General features: G+C 48.4%; 1 protein-coding gene, 1 long non-coding RNA gene and 1 other non-coding gene across 5 annotated transcripts in view; 1 reads left to right on the top strand and 2 right to left on the bottom strand.

The window, feature by feature from the left end:
- The window catches only part of LOC144312626 (uncharacterized), a 36,323-nt gene extending 30,205 nt beyond the window's left edge, over nt 1-6,118 (top strand). The window contains exons 2-4 of one of the 2 annotated variants that reach the window (XR_013378141.1): nt 2,661-2,917; nt 3,386-4,868; nt 5,231-6,118. This is a non-coding gene — a long non-coding RNA (uncharacterized LOC144312626). Of the gene's footprint in view, nt 1-2,660; nt 2,918-3,385 lie in introns of both variants that reach the window. The other variant, XR_013378140.1, reaches the window with a different exon arrangement.
- Nucleotides 1-13,504, bottom strand: part of SH3PXD2B (SH3 and PX domains 2B) — a 100,838-nt gene that overhangs the window by 15,269 nt on the left and 72,065 nt on the right. The window contains exons 8-12 of one of the 2 annotated variants that reach the window (XM_077895526.1): nt 10,051-10,155; nt 8,643-8,726; nt 5,291-5,408; nt 2,050-2,276; nt 68-117 (exon numbers count right to left, since the gene is read on the bottom strand). In XM_077895526.1, coding sequence (XP_077751652.1) covers nt 68-117; nt 2,050-2,276; nt 5,291-5,408; nt 8,643-8,726; nt 10,051-10,155 — 584 coding nt within the window. The remainder of the gene's footprint in view (nt 1-67; nt 118-2,049; nt 2,277-5,290; nt 5,409-8,642; nt 8,727-10,050; nt 10,156-13,504) is intronic. The other variant, XM_077895527.1, reaches the window with a different exon arrangement.
- On the bottom strand, nt 6,698-6,822 carry LOC144313185 (small nucleolar RNA SNORD22). The gene has a single exon (XR_013378908.1). It is a non-coding gene; the product is annotated as a small nucleolar RNA SNORD22 (small nucleolar RNA).

The raw sequence follows: 13,504 nt of genomic DNA, 5'->3' as shown, positions 1-13,504 counted from the left end.
GCAAGGTGGCCGGCTGGGGCCAGTTTCAGGTCGGGGGCTGGCTTCCTGGCAGCCAGGGTCCACTTACTATGGTCATATCCCGGCGAGGAGGTGGTCTCTGCCTCATCTTGGGCGATCCTATAAAGAGACGAGAGCTCATTGCACATACGAGCAGAACTCTACAGAGGAAATTCCTGAGGGGGACCCGAGGACAGATCTGTTCTGTCCTGCAGAGGATCACGCATCACGCTCGGGGCAGGCATTAGTGAACCACTGAGACCCTTCTCGTGGGAAAGAACAGCCCGACTGGGAAGGGGCTGCTCAGACTTGGCTCAGGACTCTCAGGACTGCCAGTGGGCCAGAGAGACGGGAAGCTTTCCAGGGAGGCCAAAAAGGGTAGGCTCCAGTACAACACAGCGTGGGTTGCCACCAGTCATCTGACTCTGATCCACAGGCCCCATCTGCAGAAGGGGGATAATGTCTGCCTCTCAGGGGCAGTGGCGGAGATGAAAGTTAACAGTACATACCAGGCTCTTGGCACCTGGAGGGCGTGCAATATTAAGCAACACACAAACAGAACCTAACAAACTGGGGCTGATGATAGCAGGGGTTTTTACTCTGGAATTGGGCTGCCCTTGCTCTGGGTCTCAGGGTCAAGAGGATGACTGCAGTGGTCCAGCCTCCTGGCTCAAGGTGGAACATGGGTCGCCCCTCGAGCTGGCTCAGCACGGGTCCACACAGGGGACCTGGAGTTGGGATGTGGAGAGCGCTGCTAATCTCTTAAATACCCATCTCCGCTGTCTTCTGTTAGAAATAAATAGTGACAGAGTTTTAGGCAGACACTTTGCTTACATAAAGACTGCATTTCTCAAACTCCCTTGCAGCTAGGTATTGCCACGTGACTAAATTCTGGCCGGTGGGACGTGACACAGTGCTTCTTGTCGAGTCCTCTACTTCGCTCTGCCTTCTTCATTGGCTGGACTAGTGGGGCGCCATTTGGACCAGAAAGATGAGGGCAACACAAGAGACAGACTCTTGACTGCATAGAGCTGCCATAGCAGCCCCAGACATAGAGCTGGACCGCTTTTGAGAAAGAAACAAACATCTCAATTATTTAAGCCCTTGTTATTGGGCCGGGGGTGGGGGGAGCGTCTTTGTTTGAGCATCTGAACCTATATCCTCACAAAGATGGGGTTTTCAGATTCTCATTTGCTCTAGTGTTAATGGGAATCCTGTGCTCTTGTCTGTGACAGAAGCACAGAAAGCTGGGGCTGCCCGGAACCCCCACCATGGCATGTCGGTGTTTTCTTCTGAGAAATCAGCTGAGCAGAGGATTGAGAAATTCTTGAGTTTCAAGAATTCACTGATTTCTAGAGGTTTGCTGAGCCACGATATACAGCTGGAGAAGCCCAGCCAGGGGGAAGGCAGGGGACTTTCCTAGCATTGGGCTTCCTCCTACCCTCTGCCACCAGGACAGGGCCATGTGCCCAAGGCTGGGGTCCTGGGCATGCCGCAGACCATAATGAGGAGCCCTGCTCTCAAGTGTGTTGGGAACATAAGTAGAAACAAATATATGGGAGGTGGGAGGTTTTGGAAAGTAAGATGGGTGAGGAATTGTTGTTCGAGTCAACTCAAGGTCAACTTCTTCCAGCTCAGAAAGGCCATGCAGAGAGGGCACGGGCATGGGCCTGGGTTCAAGTCCCAGCCCCACTGTTTATTAGCTGAGTGGCCCTGGGCAAACCACTTTACCTCCCTGGTTCCTAATCTGTAAAACAAAAGTAATTTAGCCCCTCAAAAGTTGTTATAAGGAGCCAATGAAGCTAACTAGAAGATTCCCAGCACATGTAGGGCTTGAGAAGTAAGAGCTATCATGATTACCATGAGATGGTGGAAAAACCATGGTCTGGAATAAGCGACCCAGGGTTTCTGTGCCTGTTCTGTCTGCAGGATGTTGGGCAGCAGGGCTGTTGTGAGGATGAGGGACATGTGAGGAGCTCTGAGCATGGAGCCTGGCACGCAGTAGGCATGCAGCCCCCCAGAGCTTGGTAGGGTGGTGGGGGCATCACTCACTCTGCTTGATGTCGCCATCGGGCACCGGACGGCCTTCAAACCGGCCATCCCTCTGGTTGTTGAGCAGCTCCCTGTCCCGACCCACTGAGCTCTGCTGCCGGGAAAGTCCGTCCAGGTCGAGGATGCCAGTGTGGGCAGGCGAGCCGGTGCCCGGCTTCGGGGGTAAGGGCTCCCCACTACTCTTCTTCAGGTAGGAGGCTGGGGCCCAGCCCTCTTTGCCCTGGTACCTGGGAGGAGGAAGGATGCTGAAAAGGCTGCTCTGCCAGGCCCATAGGAAGAAGCTGTGCTCCTGTGCATTATACTTCAAGACCCAGATGGCAGGAATGATTGGCCAGAGGCTGGCACACCCCTCGCTGCCCTCAGCTCGGCATTCAAGGCCTTTCTAATCCAGCCTCTTCCTGCCTCCCCAGTCTCATCTCTCATAGCAACCTCCATGTCCCTCCCATCCCATAAGGCTTTTAGTCTCCCAAATGTACCTTTCACTCCCACCTTTCACCTTTCACTCCCCTGGCCTCTGCTCATGATAACCCTGTGTCGGGAAAGCCCCTTCCCACTCTCCTTTCTGCTCTTCTTCCCTAGCTCTGTTTAATTAATGTCTTTTCCTCCCCAAGCCCTTCCTGAGGCTCACAGAGAATGAAGCTTGCCCTCCACGGTGCTCCACTGTCTCCTGCACATACGACCACCCCAGCACCCTATGACACAGAGACACTTGGCTATCTGTGGTGGTTCCGTGTTCCCAGTGAGCACACACACTCCTGGGGTAAAGGTGGCACTCAATTGATCTCTGTGTGGCAAGAGCCTCAGTGCCAGTGAATTGAATGAAGAAATAAAAGGACAAGTGGACAAACTACCCAGGGGCCCGGCAAAGGTGAGCAGCCACAAAGCATCTGCTACACTTGCAGTTCTGTTACAGTCATTGCAGTGATGGCAATGATGATAACTGGCACTTATTGGGCACCTACTGTGTGCCAGTCTGTTCTAACCACTTTATAGGTGTTGATGTATTTCATCCATCCAACCCTGGGAGGCAGCAGAAACGGATTCAGACCTAGGCAGCTGGCACCAGTCTAGTCTGCTCCTAACCTCGGTTATTTCGCTGCCTCTTCCCAGCAGCTCCAGTTTCTGGCACAAAGCCTGGCAGGGGCAGGGTGGGGCTCCATTACATTGGTTAACATGTAGATTAAACATGTTCCCTTCAGAGGGGAATGAAGCCAGTCGGGGGCTGGTTCCAGGGCTTTCTAAGAATCGGCACGGTGACCAAGACCCTGACAGATAGCTCACTGAATTCCACAGGGATTCAGTGAGTGAGATGATCACTTCATTCTCTGCACAACAGAGCTCAGTGAAATAGCATGACTGGAGGGGCCCATCCGGACCAGAGGAGCGCTGGAGCCCACCTGCACCAGCTCGGGAGAGTCTGCTGTGTATGTCTCTTCCAAACTCCAGTTACTGACATGGCAATGGATGGCCTGAAATCACCCAGGGAGAGTATTTATACTATGCAAACTGGCAAACACCACAACTCAAGGGCAGTTTTCCCTCAGAGAACTAGATGTTAACTGTTTACAAGCACCTCACTGGTCTGGCCCACAAAACAGGTATCCACACCTTAGGGGACAGTTGAATAAACACAAATGGCGAGAGATGACATACAGCAAATCTCATGTCAAGAATCACTTTACGAACTAAATGGCACTGTGTTTCAATGACAAAAAGCTCCTTTATAACTGGAAGTCAATTTATAGGAAATCGAAATCTGCAGTCTGTGTCTTTTGATCTTAAAATACCCTCGGAGCAGGGAGTAAATCTTGTCTGAACTGGAAAATGTCATGCTACATCCAATCCAGGACCTCAGCACAAGATAGTTTACTGTTTTCAGTCAGAGCCATGCGCAGAGCAACACATGCAGACGTAAGTGGGGTACAAGTTTAAATCTTAGCTCTGTCTCTTGCCAGCTCCAGTTGAACCTTCAGATGATAGCACCCCTCACTGACCTCCTACTGCAATCTCATGAGGGGCCCAGTTAAGCCACTCCTGAATTCTAGAGCCACTAAGTTTTGGGATAATTTGTGATACAGCTTATACCATATATACTCAAGATATGTTAGGTGTCACTGCCACTACTCCTGCTTCAAACCTCAGTTCCCCAGTCCCCTCTCAAGAAGCCTTCCTGACTTCTGGGCCAAGGAGCCCCTCTTCTATGCTCCAGATCCCCACGCACCAGCCTGCCCTATAACGGAGCCTGACTTCCTTGCCTGCTGGCAGGAACTACTGTGTCTTTCTCATTGTTGACTCCCCAACTCCCAGAATAGGGCCTGGCCTGGAAAATACTCCTGGTGTGTATTGCTGAGTGAATGAATAAAGTGCCACAGGCTTGGGCCCCATATGAGTGGCTCTAATGCCCTGCCTCACATGGCTGCACAGACACCAGTTTCCTGAGACCTTAGGCTTCTTTCCTTGCCCTAATTTCTTATGGCCACAGTCTGCCTACTAGGATAACCAAGAAGGGGCTCCCAGGACTTTCATTCCCCAAAATGGGAAAGTGGCAGGCAGGCCAGAATGAGTTGGCTACCTATATACTCATGATGTGTTGATTTCACTCTATAGGTGAAAGAGTTTGAAAGCTGGTCTCCTGCTTTTACTATTGGATTCTGTGAGAGGAGGGCACATGATCAGCTCCAGGATGAGTTGCAGTCCCTCTGGTATTCTCATCATCCTGGTCTCTGAGCAGGGCTGGAGTGGGAAATCACCCACACAGAGCAGCACAGCTTCTCCTTACGAGAAACACATGGAGGTGGAAACCAGTCTTGCTCAATGAGGTTACTACCATCTGTGTGTTTGGAGGTTTTGCTTATTAGGGATTTTTTTTTTAATTTATTTTTTTAAAGATTTTATTTATTTATTCCTAACACACACACACACATACACAGAGAGGCAGAGACACAGGCAGAGGGAGAAGCAGGCTCCATGCAGGGAGCCTGACGTGGGACTCGATCCAGGGTCTCCAGGATCACACCCCAGGCCAAAGGCAGCGCTAAACCGCTGGGCCACCGGGGCTGCCCTTATTAGAGATTTTTAGAGAAGGATCTGGATAGGGTGGGAGGTCAAAGGGCACTGAAGAGAAGCATCCTTTTATGGCTTAGGTTAAAACCTTATACTATCCATCTGTAATCACTTACAGACCTCTAGGCACCCAGAGACCGTGTGACTTGAAGCCCACCCAGCTGCAGCAGGTACCTACCTGATCTTCCACCAGCCTTCCAGGTTCTTCTGGATGACCTCCACCACGGCCCCTCTCTCTAGATTCATTTCATCCTGATCACGAGCTGTGTACGGGTAGATGACTGTGTACTTCTCCTCTGCAGGAACAAAGGGATGCTGGGTTAAGTCAAGGACAAGGGAGAGTCCTGGGATGCTGATTGCTGAGGCTGTGATCCATGAGATGCCCTTGCCCATCAAAGGGAAAGATTTCCTTTAGAAATTTCTGGGGACCCCATAGGCCTTCATTTAGCTTTGGATGACCCTGTGGAAGCAGGAACAGGACATAGGACAAAGGTCAGGTCCCAATACCTCTGAAATCCCTCAGTGTCACACATTTGTCCTCATCTTCCTCAAAGCTGTGCTTCAAGGTCACCTTCCTTGACCTTTATGCAGTATTCAGACCCATGGCATCCTTGTCCCCCTTACCTAGGTTTATTTTTTGCCCCATACCAGGAATTGCCTTCTAACAAAGCATATAATTTACTTATTTATTGTGTTTTGTGTCTGTGTTCCTTGCTTGAATATAAACACCACGAAGGTAGGGATTTGTGTGTCTCATTCATTCCTCTGACTCTAGCACTGGGTACAGTCCTGGGAATATTGTGTAACTGTTTATTAGTAAATTAGTCAGCGTTTAGGAAATGAAGGGCCTAGTGGGAGCTGTCTTGCTCATACTAGAGGGAGTTAACTCATCTGTCCCTCCTCCACAGTTCTTGCTGGTAGAGGGGTCAGGGATGAGCTGGATTTTTGGCAGCAGATAGTTTCAGGCTGAAATCATTATCAAGGAGGTGAGAGCTAGTAATTTTCTTTTTTTTCTTTCTTTCTTTCTTTCTTTCTTTCTTTCTTTCTTTCTTTCTTTCTTTCTTTCTTTCTTTCTTTCTTTCTTTCTTTCTTTCTTTCTTTCTTTCTTTCTTTCTTTCTTTTTCTCTTTCTTTCTCTCTCTCTCTCTTCCTTCCTTTTTTTGTTTTTTTGAAGGTTAAACTTTTATTCAGCAAGGCTCAAACAATTACATGCTAATTTCCAGCTAGGTTGCACCAAAAATGACTTAAAAATTTCCTTTTGGGGGGATCCCTGGGTGGCTCAGCAGTTTAGTTAATGCCTGCCTTCGGCCCACGGTGTGATCCTGGAGTTCTGGGATTGAGTCCTGCACTGGGCTCTCTGCATGGAGCCTGCTTCTTTCTCTCTCTCTGCCTTTCTCTGCCCCGCCCTCCCACGTGTATCTCATGAATAAATAAAAACCTTTAAAAAAATTTCCTTTTGGTATCCTGAAGAACTGGATTCCTGTTATATAAAAGCTTTGTTCTTTCTTTAGACCTACAAAGGAGTATGTACAGTTGACTTCACCAAATGATTTATTCCCTTTTCCCATGTTTAGAAATCCCTTATGATCCCTCAGACAGTTCCTTCTGGAGCAAGTTTCCTCCTTTCCCCCAGCCAGCCCCAGTGGGTTCACCTTTACAGGCTCTGGGACTAGGACAGGAGGTAAGACATGTGACTGTTTCTTCACTGGGACCTTCCTTAATTTTTAAGGAAATTTTCATTACCTAGCTGGTAACTGATCTTTGTTTTTCATTAATTATTTTCAAGCCCCTGGATCCAACCATGCTTGAAGCTTTAATTTTATTTTTAATATTTTGGCTATTTTATTGAGATATAATTGACATTTAACACTGTCTCAGTTTTAAGTGTGCCACATAATGATTTTATATATAAACATACATACACACACACACACATGCACAATAAAATTACTGCCTGCTTCAATTTTCATTAGTGTAACTGAGGTGCCTTCTACCTCTCTCAGTGGTTTCCCCATTCCTTCCCCTCAAAGCTACGGAGCCATTGCTCAGGCTCTGCTGGGAGACTGCTCATTGTCGCACTCTGTTAGGGCCCTCTGGAGAACAAGAGTAGAGCTCCCATGCTCCACACTGTCAGCAGCGACTGCTGAGACAGAACGGGTAAGTGTCCCGGGGGACCCTGGCGAGGACACTTTCCTGTTTTGCTTATGTTCCAGCCCCCAGGGAGTGACTGAGCCAGCTGTGGGCTGATGTTGATGGCCAGTGTGTTGGGTCCGACTCTCTCTCTTTGGGAAAACACCACAGGCTGTCTGCGGCCTGTCCGGCTGGTGTTGAGAGAGGTGGCAAGCACACAGGGAGTTTATTTATTGATTGATCTAGCCCACTGACCTGCTCTGTGGGGGTTGAGCTGACTCAAGTTACACATATCCTGTGTATAGCAGACTCAGCTGTTTCCCTCACTCACGTGGCAGCAGGGTGGGGTGTGGGCATTGTGAGGGGTGCAGGGGCTAATTCAAGCCCATGGAGGCACAGAAGTTCTATCTCGTTGGGTGAGAAGGGGTCCTGCCTGGGTCCTAGACTAAATGTAGTCAGTCCTATGGGCCCTGGACTCCTGTGGGGCCCCATTCTCCTGCTGAATTACACAGGGAGATTCTCTGGCACCCAGAGGCTCTCTCTGGGCTCCGTGAAACACTCAGTGATCCTTAACAAAGCTTAAAATGGGAGACCATGCTGACTGCATGGCAGGTGCCTGCTGACAGTGCCTGCTTAGCATCCATCTGTTCTTCCTCTGCTGGCACTACCAGCCTCTGTCCACACGGTCTGGGGAAGGCTGACCTCACCACTGCCTGGGGGGAAAGGGGGTACATGACTCTGTCCTGACCAGAGTGCCATATGCATTCCCCTGGCCACTGCTATGGGTTCAAGGATAGCACGGGGGCCGTATGCATTCCCCTGGCCACTGCTATGGGTTCAGGGATAGGACGGGACCCAAGCTATCAGAACCAGTGAGAACCAGTCCTAGGACCTGTGTTGAAGGAGAAGCTCTCTCGGTTAGGTATCCCCGAAAGGTGCTTAAGATTGCTGTCAGGAGAAAATGGTGTCAGCAAGGCAGAAAGCAGAGCAGGGGTGGGGAGAGTGAGTCTCAGGGCCTGACAACATTTTCAAGCCCCCGGATCCAGTCATGCTTGAAGCTAGTCCTTCCCCAGACTTTTCAGTGATGAGCTAGTACACTTCCCTTTTTACTTAAGACAGTTTGATGTGGGTTTCTTTTCCTTCTAATGTGTCTGATGAAAGAAACAGGTCACTAGCTCAGCATTGTAGAGGCCCCAGGCATTATTTTTTAACCTGGGAAGCTTTAGAGCCCCAGGCTGAGAAATACTGCTCAAACCTCCATGCCAACACACACAGGGCACAGACAAGGGCACTGTTTCTCACATGCAACAGGCACGGGCAGTCCTCGAACAGGAAGGCGCATGCAGATGCAGGGACCCAGCTCCAAACACCGAACATGGAAGAAAACCACAGGGTAGGCACCTTGACGCCAGCTGATGGCATACAAGTCCCCCAGAGTCCGGCGGCGGCCCACGGGCCGGGGCAAAGACCAATACCTCCATGAGACTGGACAGGCAGCATGTGGAGGTGAAGCGGAGAAGGCACAGGTAAGGAGAAAGCACTTCCAGTGTCTGGAGGCAAAGGGGACATCAAGCACTTGTTCCCATTTAGGAGTAATTATTTCTGAGCCTCTACCAAGCCCCAGGTGTCTCAAAAGGACTAAATCCTTGAAATCCTTGAGTATTAACCTTGGACTTGGATGCAGAGGCCACCCAAGCATGAATTTATTCTATTCCTAGCATGATTTATAAAGAGACACTAAGAGAAGCCCTTGTGTCGGGGGAAGAAAAATGTACAGACAGGAAAATGTGGTATCTCTCCCATCTTCTAGCTGTGTGACCCCAGGCAAGTGTCTTTACCTTTCTGAGCCTGTCTCATCTGTAAAATGAGGTTAATAATCAATCCCTTACAGAGGGATGCCCGTAAATGGTCATCATTAACTATTTAAGGGAGTTACAATTTCTATACATTATACCTCAACCCCTGCATCTGAGTTGATTCTTTTAGCTGGCCCAACCCCTGGGGCCTGTAGGGCCCCACAAAACACAGAGCAAACCAACAGATGTTTCACTCTGAGGGGTGCTGGCTGTAATAAAACTAAATGCAAAAGCACATAAACATTTTTATTAACCTTTGAGCACAGAAATATCCCCTTTCTTATCTTCCTTTCTGATAAAGTGGTTTTGTGCTTTCCCCAAACAGCTAAAAGCCCCAAATGTTCAACCCTGGGTAAGGCATAGCTATATGATAACTGTTCTAGTTACTTATTGTTTCAGGTTCTTTGCCAAAGGCTTTGCATGTGGAATCCCATTTAATTAAAAAAAAAAAATCCATGATATAGACATCATCATTTTCATTTTTAGAGGAGGGGGGTAGGGCAGACAGGGGTCAAGCTGCTGGCCCAACTCAGCCCGTAGTGGCACAGCTGATTCCCATTCAGGTGTGTCTGGCTCTCAAAGCCTTCTGTTTATTAGCTAAGATGAACTTGTCCTCCAGTTTCAGGAATGCTTCTAGTGGGGAACTTGGAGACAGTTGGGTGTTAGTATTTGGGGCATCGCAGAAACCACCCCTGGGGACACCTGGAAGATAAGTTTCCCCAGTAATGGAAGTGGGTAGGTGGAGAGGGTTGTCCCCTAAAAGCCCCTAAGAAAAGACAGGCTTGCCATCAGCCACAACCCCACGGCCTGGCTTCATGTCCTGAGCCTGTGAGCCACTGAGATTTGGGGGGCAGAGGCTGAAGGGCACTGAGGGAGTAGGCAGGGAGGCCCCCACATGGGTGATGACTGGCACAGGTCTCTGCGACAAATTCAAGGCTCCTGCTCCTTCCTACCTTCTTCAGGCTGTAGGGAAAACTCATCCTGCATACCATCCTGCCCTTCCAGGCAGGTTGCGGGGACCCAGCCTTGCTCTTCGGCTGTGCTGACGAACCACCAACCTGGGAAAATGAGAGTGCAGACTGAAGTTAGTTGGGTCGGGTGTGAAGCCTGGGGGTCAGAATATAACACATTCAGCCACTACAAGAGTCAATGCTTGGGGTACAGCAAAAAAGTCACCATCTTATTGAGACGAACACAACTCCCTGTGTTAGCTGCCTGCTAACTGCTCAGGGCAGCCTAACGAGAAACCCCACTCCTGAGTCTGCAGGGGAGAGAAAGGTCATCCTGAATGATGAGAGTAAAGAATGTAGCTACCTGCACTAGGGTATGTAACCATTTTACTCACACTATTTTTTTTTTAAAGATTTTATTTATTCATGAGAGAGAGAGAGAGAGGTAGAAACACAGGCAGAGGGAGAAGCAGGCTCCATGCAGGGAGCCTGATGTGGGACCTGATCCCGGGATTCCAGGATCACGCCCTGGGCCGAAAGGCAGATGCTCAACCGCTCAACCACTGAGCAACCCAGGTGCCTGCACTATTTTTTTTTTTTTTTTAAGATTTATTTCTTCATTCACTCATTCATTCATTCATGAGAGACAGAGAGGCAGAGACACAGGCAGAGGAATAGGCAGGTTCCCTGCAGGGAGCCTGATGTGGAATTCAATCCCAGGACCCTGGGCTCAAGACTTGAGCCAAAGACAGACGCTCAATCACTGAGCCACCCAGGCGCTCCTACTTGTACTGTTTTATCTAATCTTCACATTATCATCCCCATTGCATGGGTGAGGAAACTGAGGCCTCAAGAAGCTAATAGACTTGTCAAGTTCACATAGCTTAGGGCACAGCTGCTAGTGCACCCAGGGCTGTCTGATGCTGAAGCTGCTGCCCTCATGACTTAGCTGAGACACTGAGCTTGCATTTGCTCATGTCAGGGTAAATCTGTTTGTGATGTAACTGCCTGAGGGGCCTCTCACCCAGACCCAGGCCCTCCTTCTTTAGAGAGAGGGCTCATATCCTGTAGTAGGCAGAATAATGACTTGCCAAAGGTGTCCATGTCCTAATCTTCAGAACCTATGAGTATGTTAAGTTACATGGCACAGAGTAATTAAGGTCGCAGGCAGTGGGATTAAGGTCACAAAGCAGCCCAGCTAAAATAGGGGGTATCTGGGATCATCTGGGGGGCCCCCCTGTAGTTACAGGGAAAGCAGAAGAAGAGTTGGGGGAGATGCAGCTGTGGAGGAAGACAAGAGAGGTACAACACTGCTGGCTCTGAAGACGGAGGCAGGGACCTTGGGCCAAGCGATGTGGTGGCCTCTAGAAACTGGAAAAGGCAAAGAAGCACATCCTATCTAGAACCTTGCAGTTCGGAACTCAGCCTTGCCAACACCTTGATTTTAGCCCAGTGGGACCCACTTTGGACTTCTGACCTACATATAGGACTGTGGGATGATTAAATTACATTGTTTGAAGTCCCTAAGTTCGTGGTAATTTGTGGCAACTAGAAATCATCACAGGGCCCAACTGGCTGTGCACAATATAAATGGAGAAAGAGCATCTGGGGGCACCAGCTGACTCTTGATTTCAGCTCAGGTCATGACCTTAGGGACATGGGAGGGAGCCCTGTGTGGATTCCATGCTTAGTGGGGAGGCTGCTTCTTTCCCTACCCACCCCCTCCCCCCACTCACACAGGTGCTCTCTCTGAAATAAATATTTTTTTTAAAAAAAGAAAGAAAAAGAAAAACAAGATCTGCTTCCAAACATCACACACCTCCAAGCCCTGGAGACCCCCAAAAAGAAGGGAAGGCAGCGGCAGACTACTGAGCAGCCTTCCTGGTCTTCCAGCGAAGCCTCTGCTTTTGACCTCCCTGAAATGGAAGTCATCTGCTTTACTCAACTGGACACTCCTTTTAAAATATAATTTTTTGGGGGGCACCAGTTGGTGGCTTAGTTGGTTAAGCTCTTGGTTTTGGCTCAGGTTTGTGATCTCAGGGTCATGGGATAGAACCCTGCATTGGGCTCCATGCTTGGCAGGGAGTCTGTGTGGGATTCTCTCTCTCCCTCTCCCTCTCCCTCTGTCCCTCCCCCTGCTCTCTCTCTCTCAAATAAATAAATATTTAAAAAATAATAAAAAATAAAACACAAGTTTTGGTGGCTGGGAACTGTGTGCATGGGTATGAGTGAACAGGGTGGACAGATCTGTGGAAATCTAGAAATTAGGAGAGATGTTGTATGTCTTCTTAAGAACTCATATTTGTAGGTATTTGTGTGGGGATTAAGCAAACTTGTCACAATACAACAACGACAGCAACGTGTGCCAGGTTGTCAGCACTTCACATCTACTACTGACTGGCTGGGTCCTCACATGAGCCCTATGAGCTGTGTACTATGACTGCCCTATTCTACAGATGAGGAAGCTGAGGCTCAGAGAGGCAATGACCTGACTAAGGTCACAAAGAAAGCGGCAGAGTCAGGATTCAGTCCTAGGCTGTCCTAGCCTCACAGTCTCAGCTCGCAACCATCTGCACTAATGCTTCATCTTTGCTAGAGGGAGAATAAATTGCCATGGCCAGTTTCGAGGCAGGTCATTTGGCAGTATCTTAAAATTCAAAATATGTGTACCTATGGTCTAGTACTATGTCTCATATCTAACCTAAAGAAACACTCACTGATGAGTGTTTTGCATATGGACAGACTGTTCATGCTAGAGAAAAATATGGTTTATTCAGATCAAATAGTATATAGATGTTGAAGCAGTAAGAAGGGCTAAATGTTGACTAAAAAGCACATTGCAGATCAAAATGATTAAATATATAGAATGATGCCACTGGGGTTAAAAAAACTACAAAATTATATTCACACACACAAAATACTGTGTGTGCATATGGTTATGTATGTATGAGTACACACCTGCACACATGCAGAGACACAGGCCACAAATAAACATATACATATATATACATATATACACGCATATGCATGAAGACATGTATACACACATACGCCTATGTACAGGACAGCATATGTGAACACAGGTGTATATGTGTATACAGTTATTAAGAAGGATTCATAGTAAACTGAAAGAAGGTCTATCTGGGGTTTGGAAACTTAAGGTTTGGGACTAAGGTTGAAGCTAATGGAAACAACAGATTTTACTTATTTTATTTATTTATTAAAGATTTTATTTATTTATTCATGAGAGAGAGAGAGAGAGAGAGAGAGAGAGAGAGGCAGAGACACAGGCAGAGAGAAGCAGGCTCCATGCAGGGAGCCCGACGTGGGACTCGATCGCGGGTCTCTAGGATCAGGCCCTGGGCTGAAGGTGGCACTAAACCGCTAAGCCACCTGGGATGCCCCAAAACAACAGATTTTAACTTTATCATTAATGTTTTAAGAAGAATGTGTCCAC

Source organism: Canis aureus, chromosome 4 (assembly GCF_053574225.1).
Source record: "Canis aureus isolate CA01 chromosome 4, VMU_Caureus_v.1.0, whole genome shotgun sequence".
In the NCBI taxonomy this organism is placed as follows: domain Eukaryota; kingdom Metazoa; phylum Chordata; class Mammalia; order Carnivora; family Canidae; genus Canis; species Canis aureus.
This window is presented reverse-complemented; position numbering and strand designations above follow the sequence as displayed.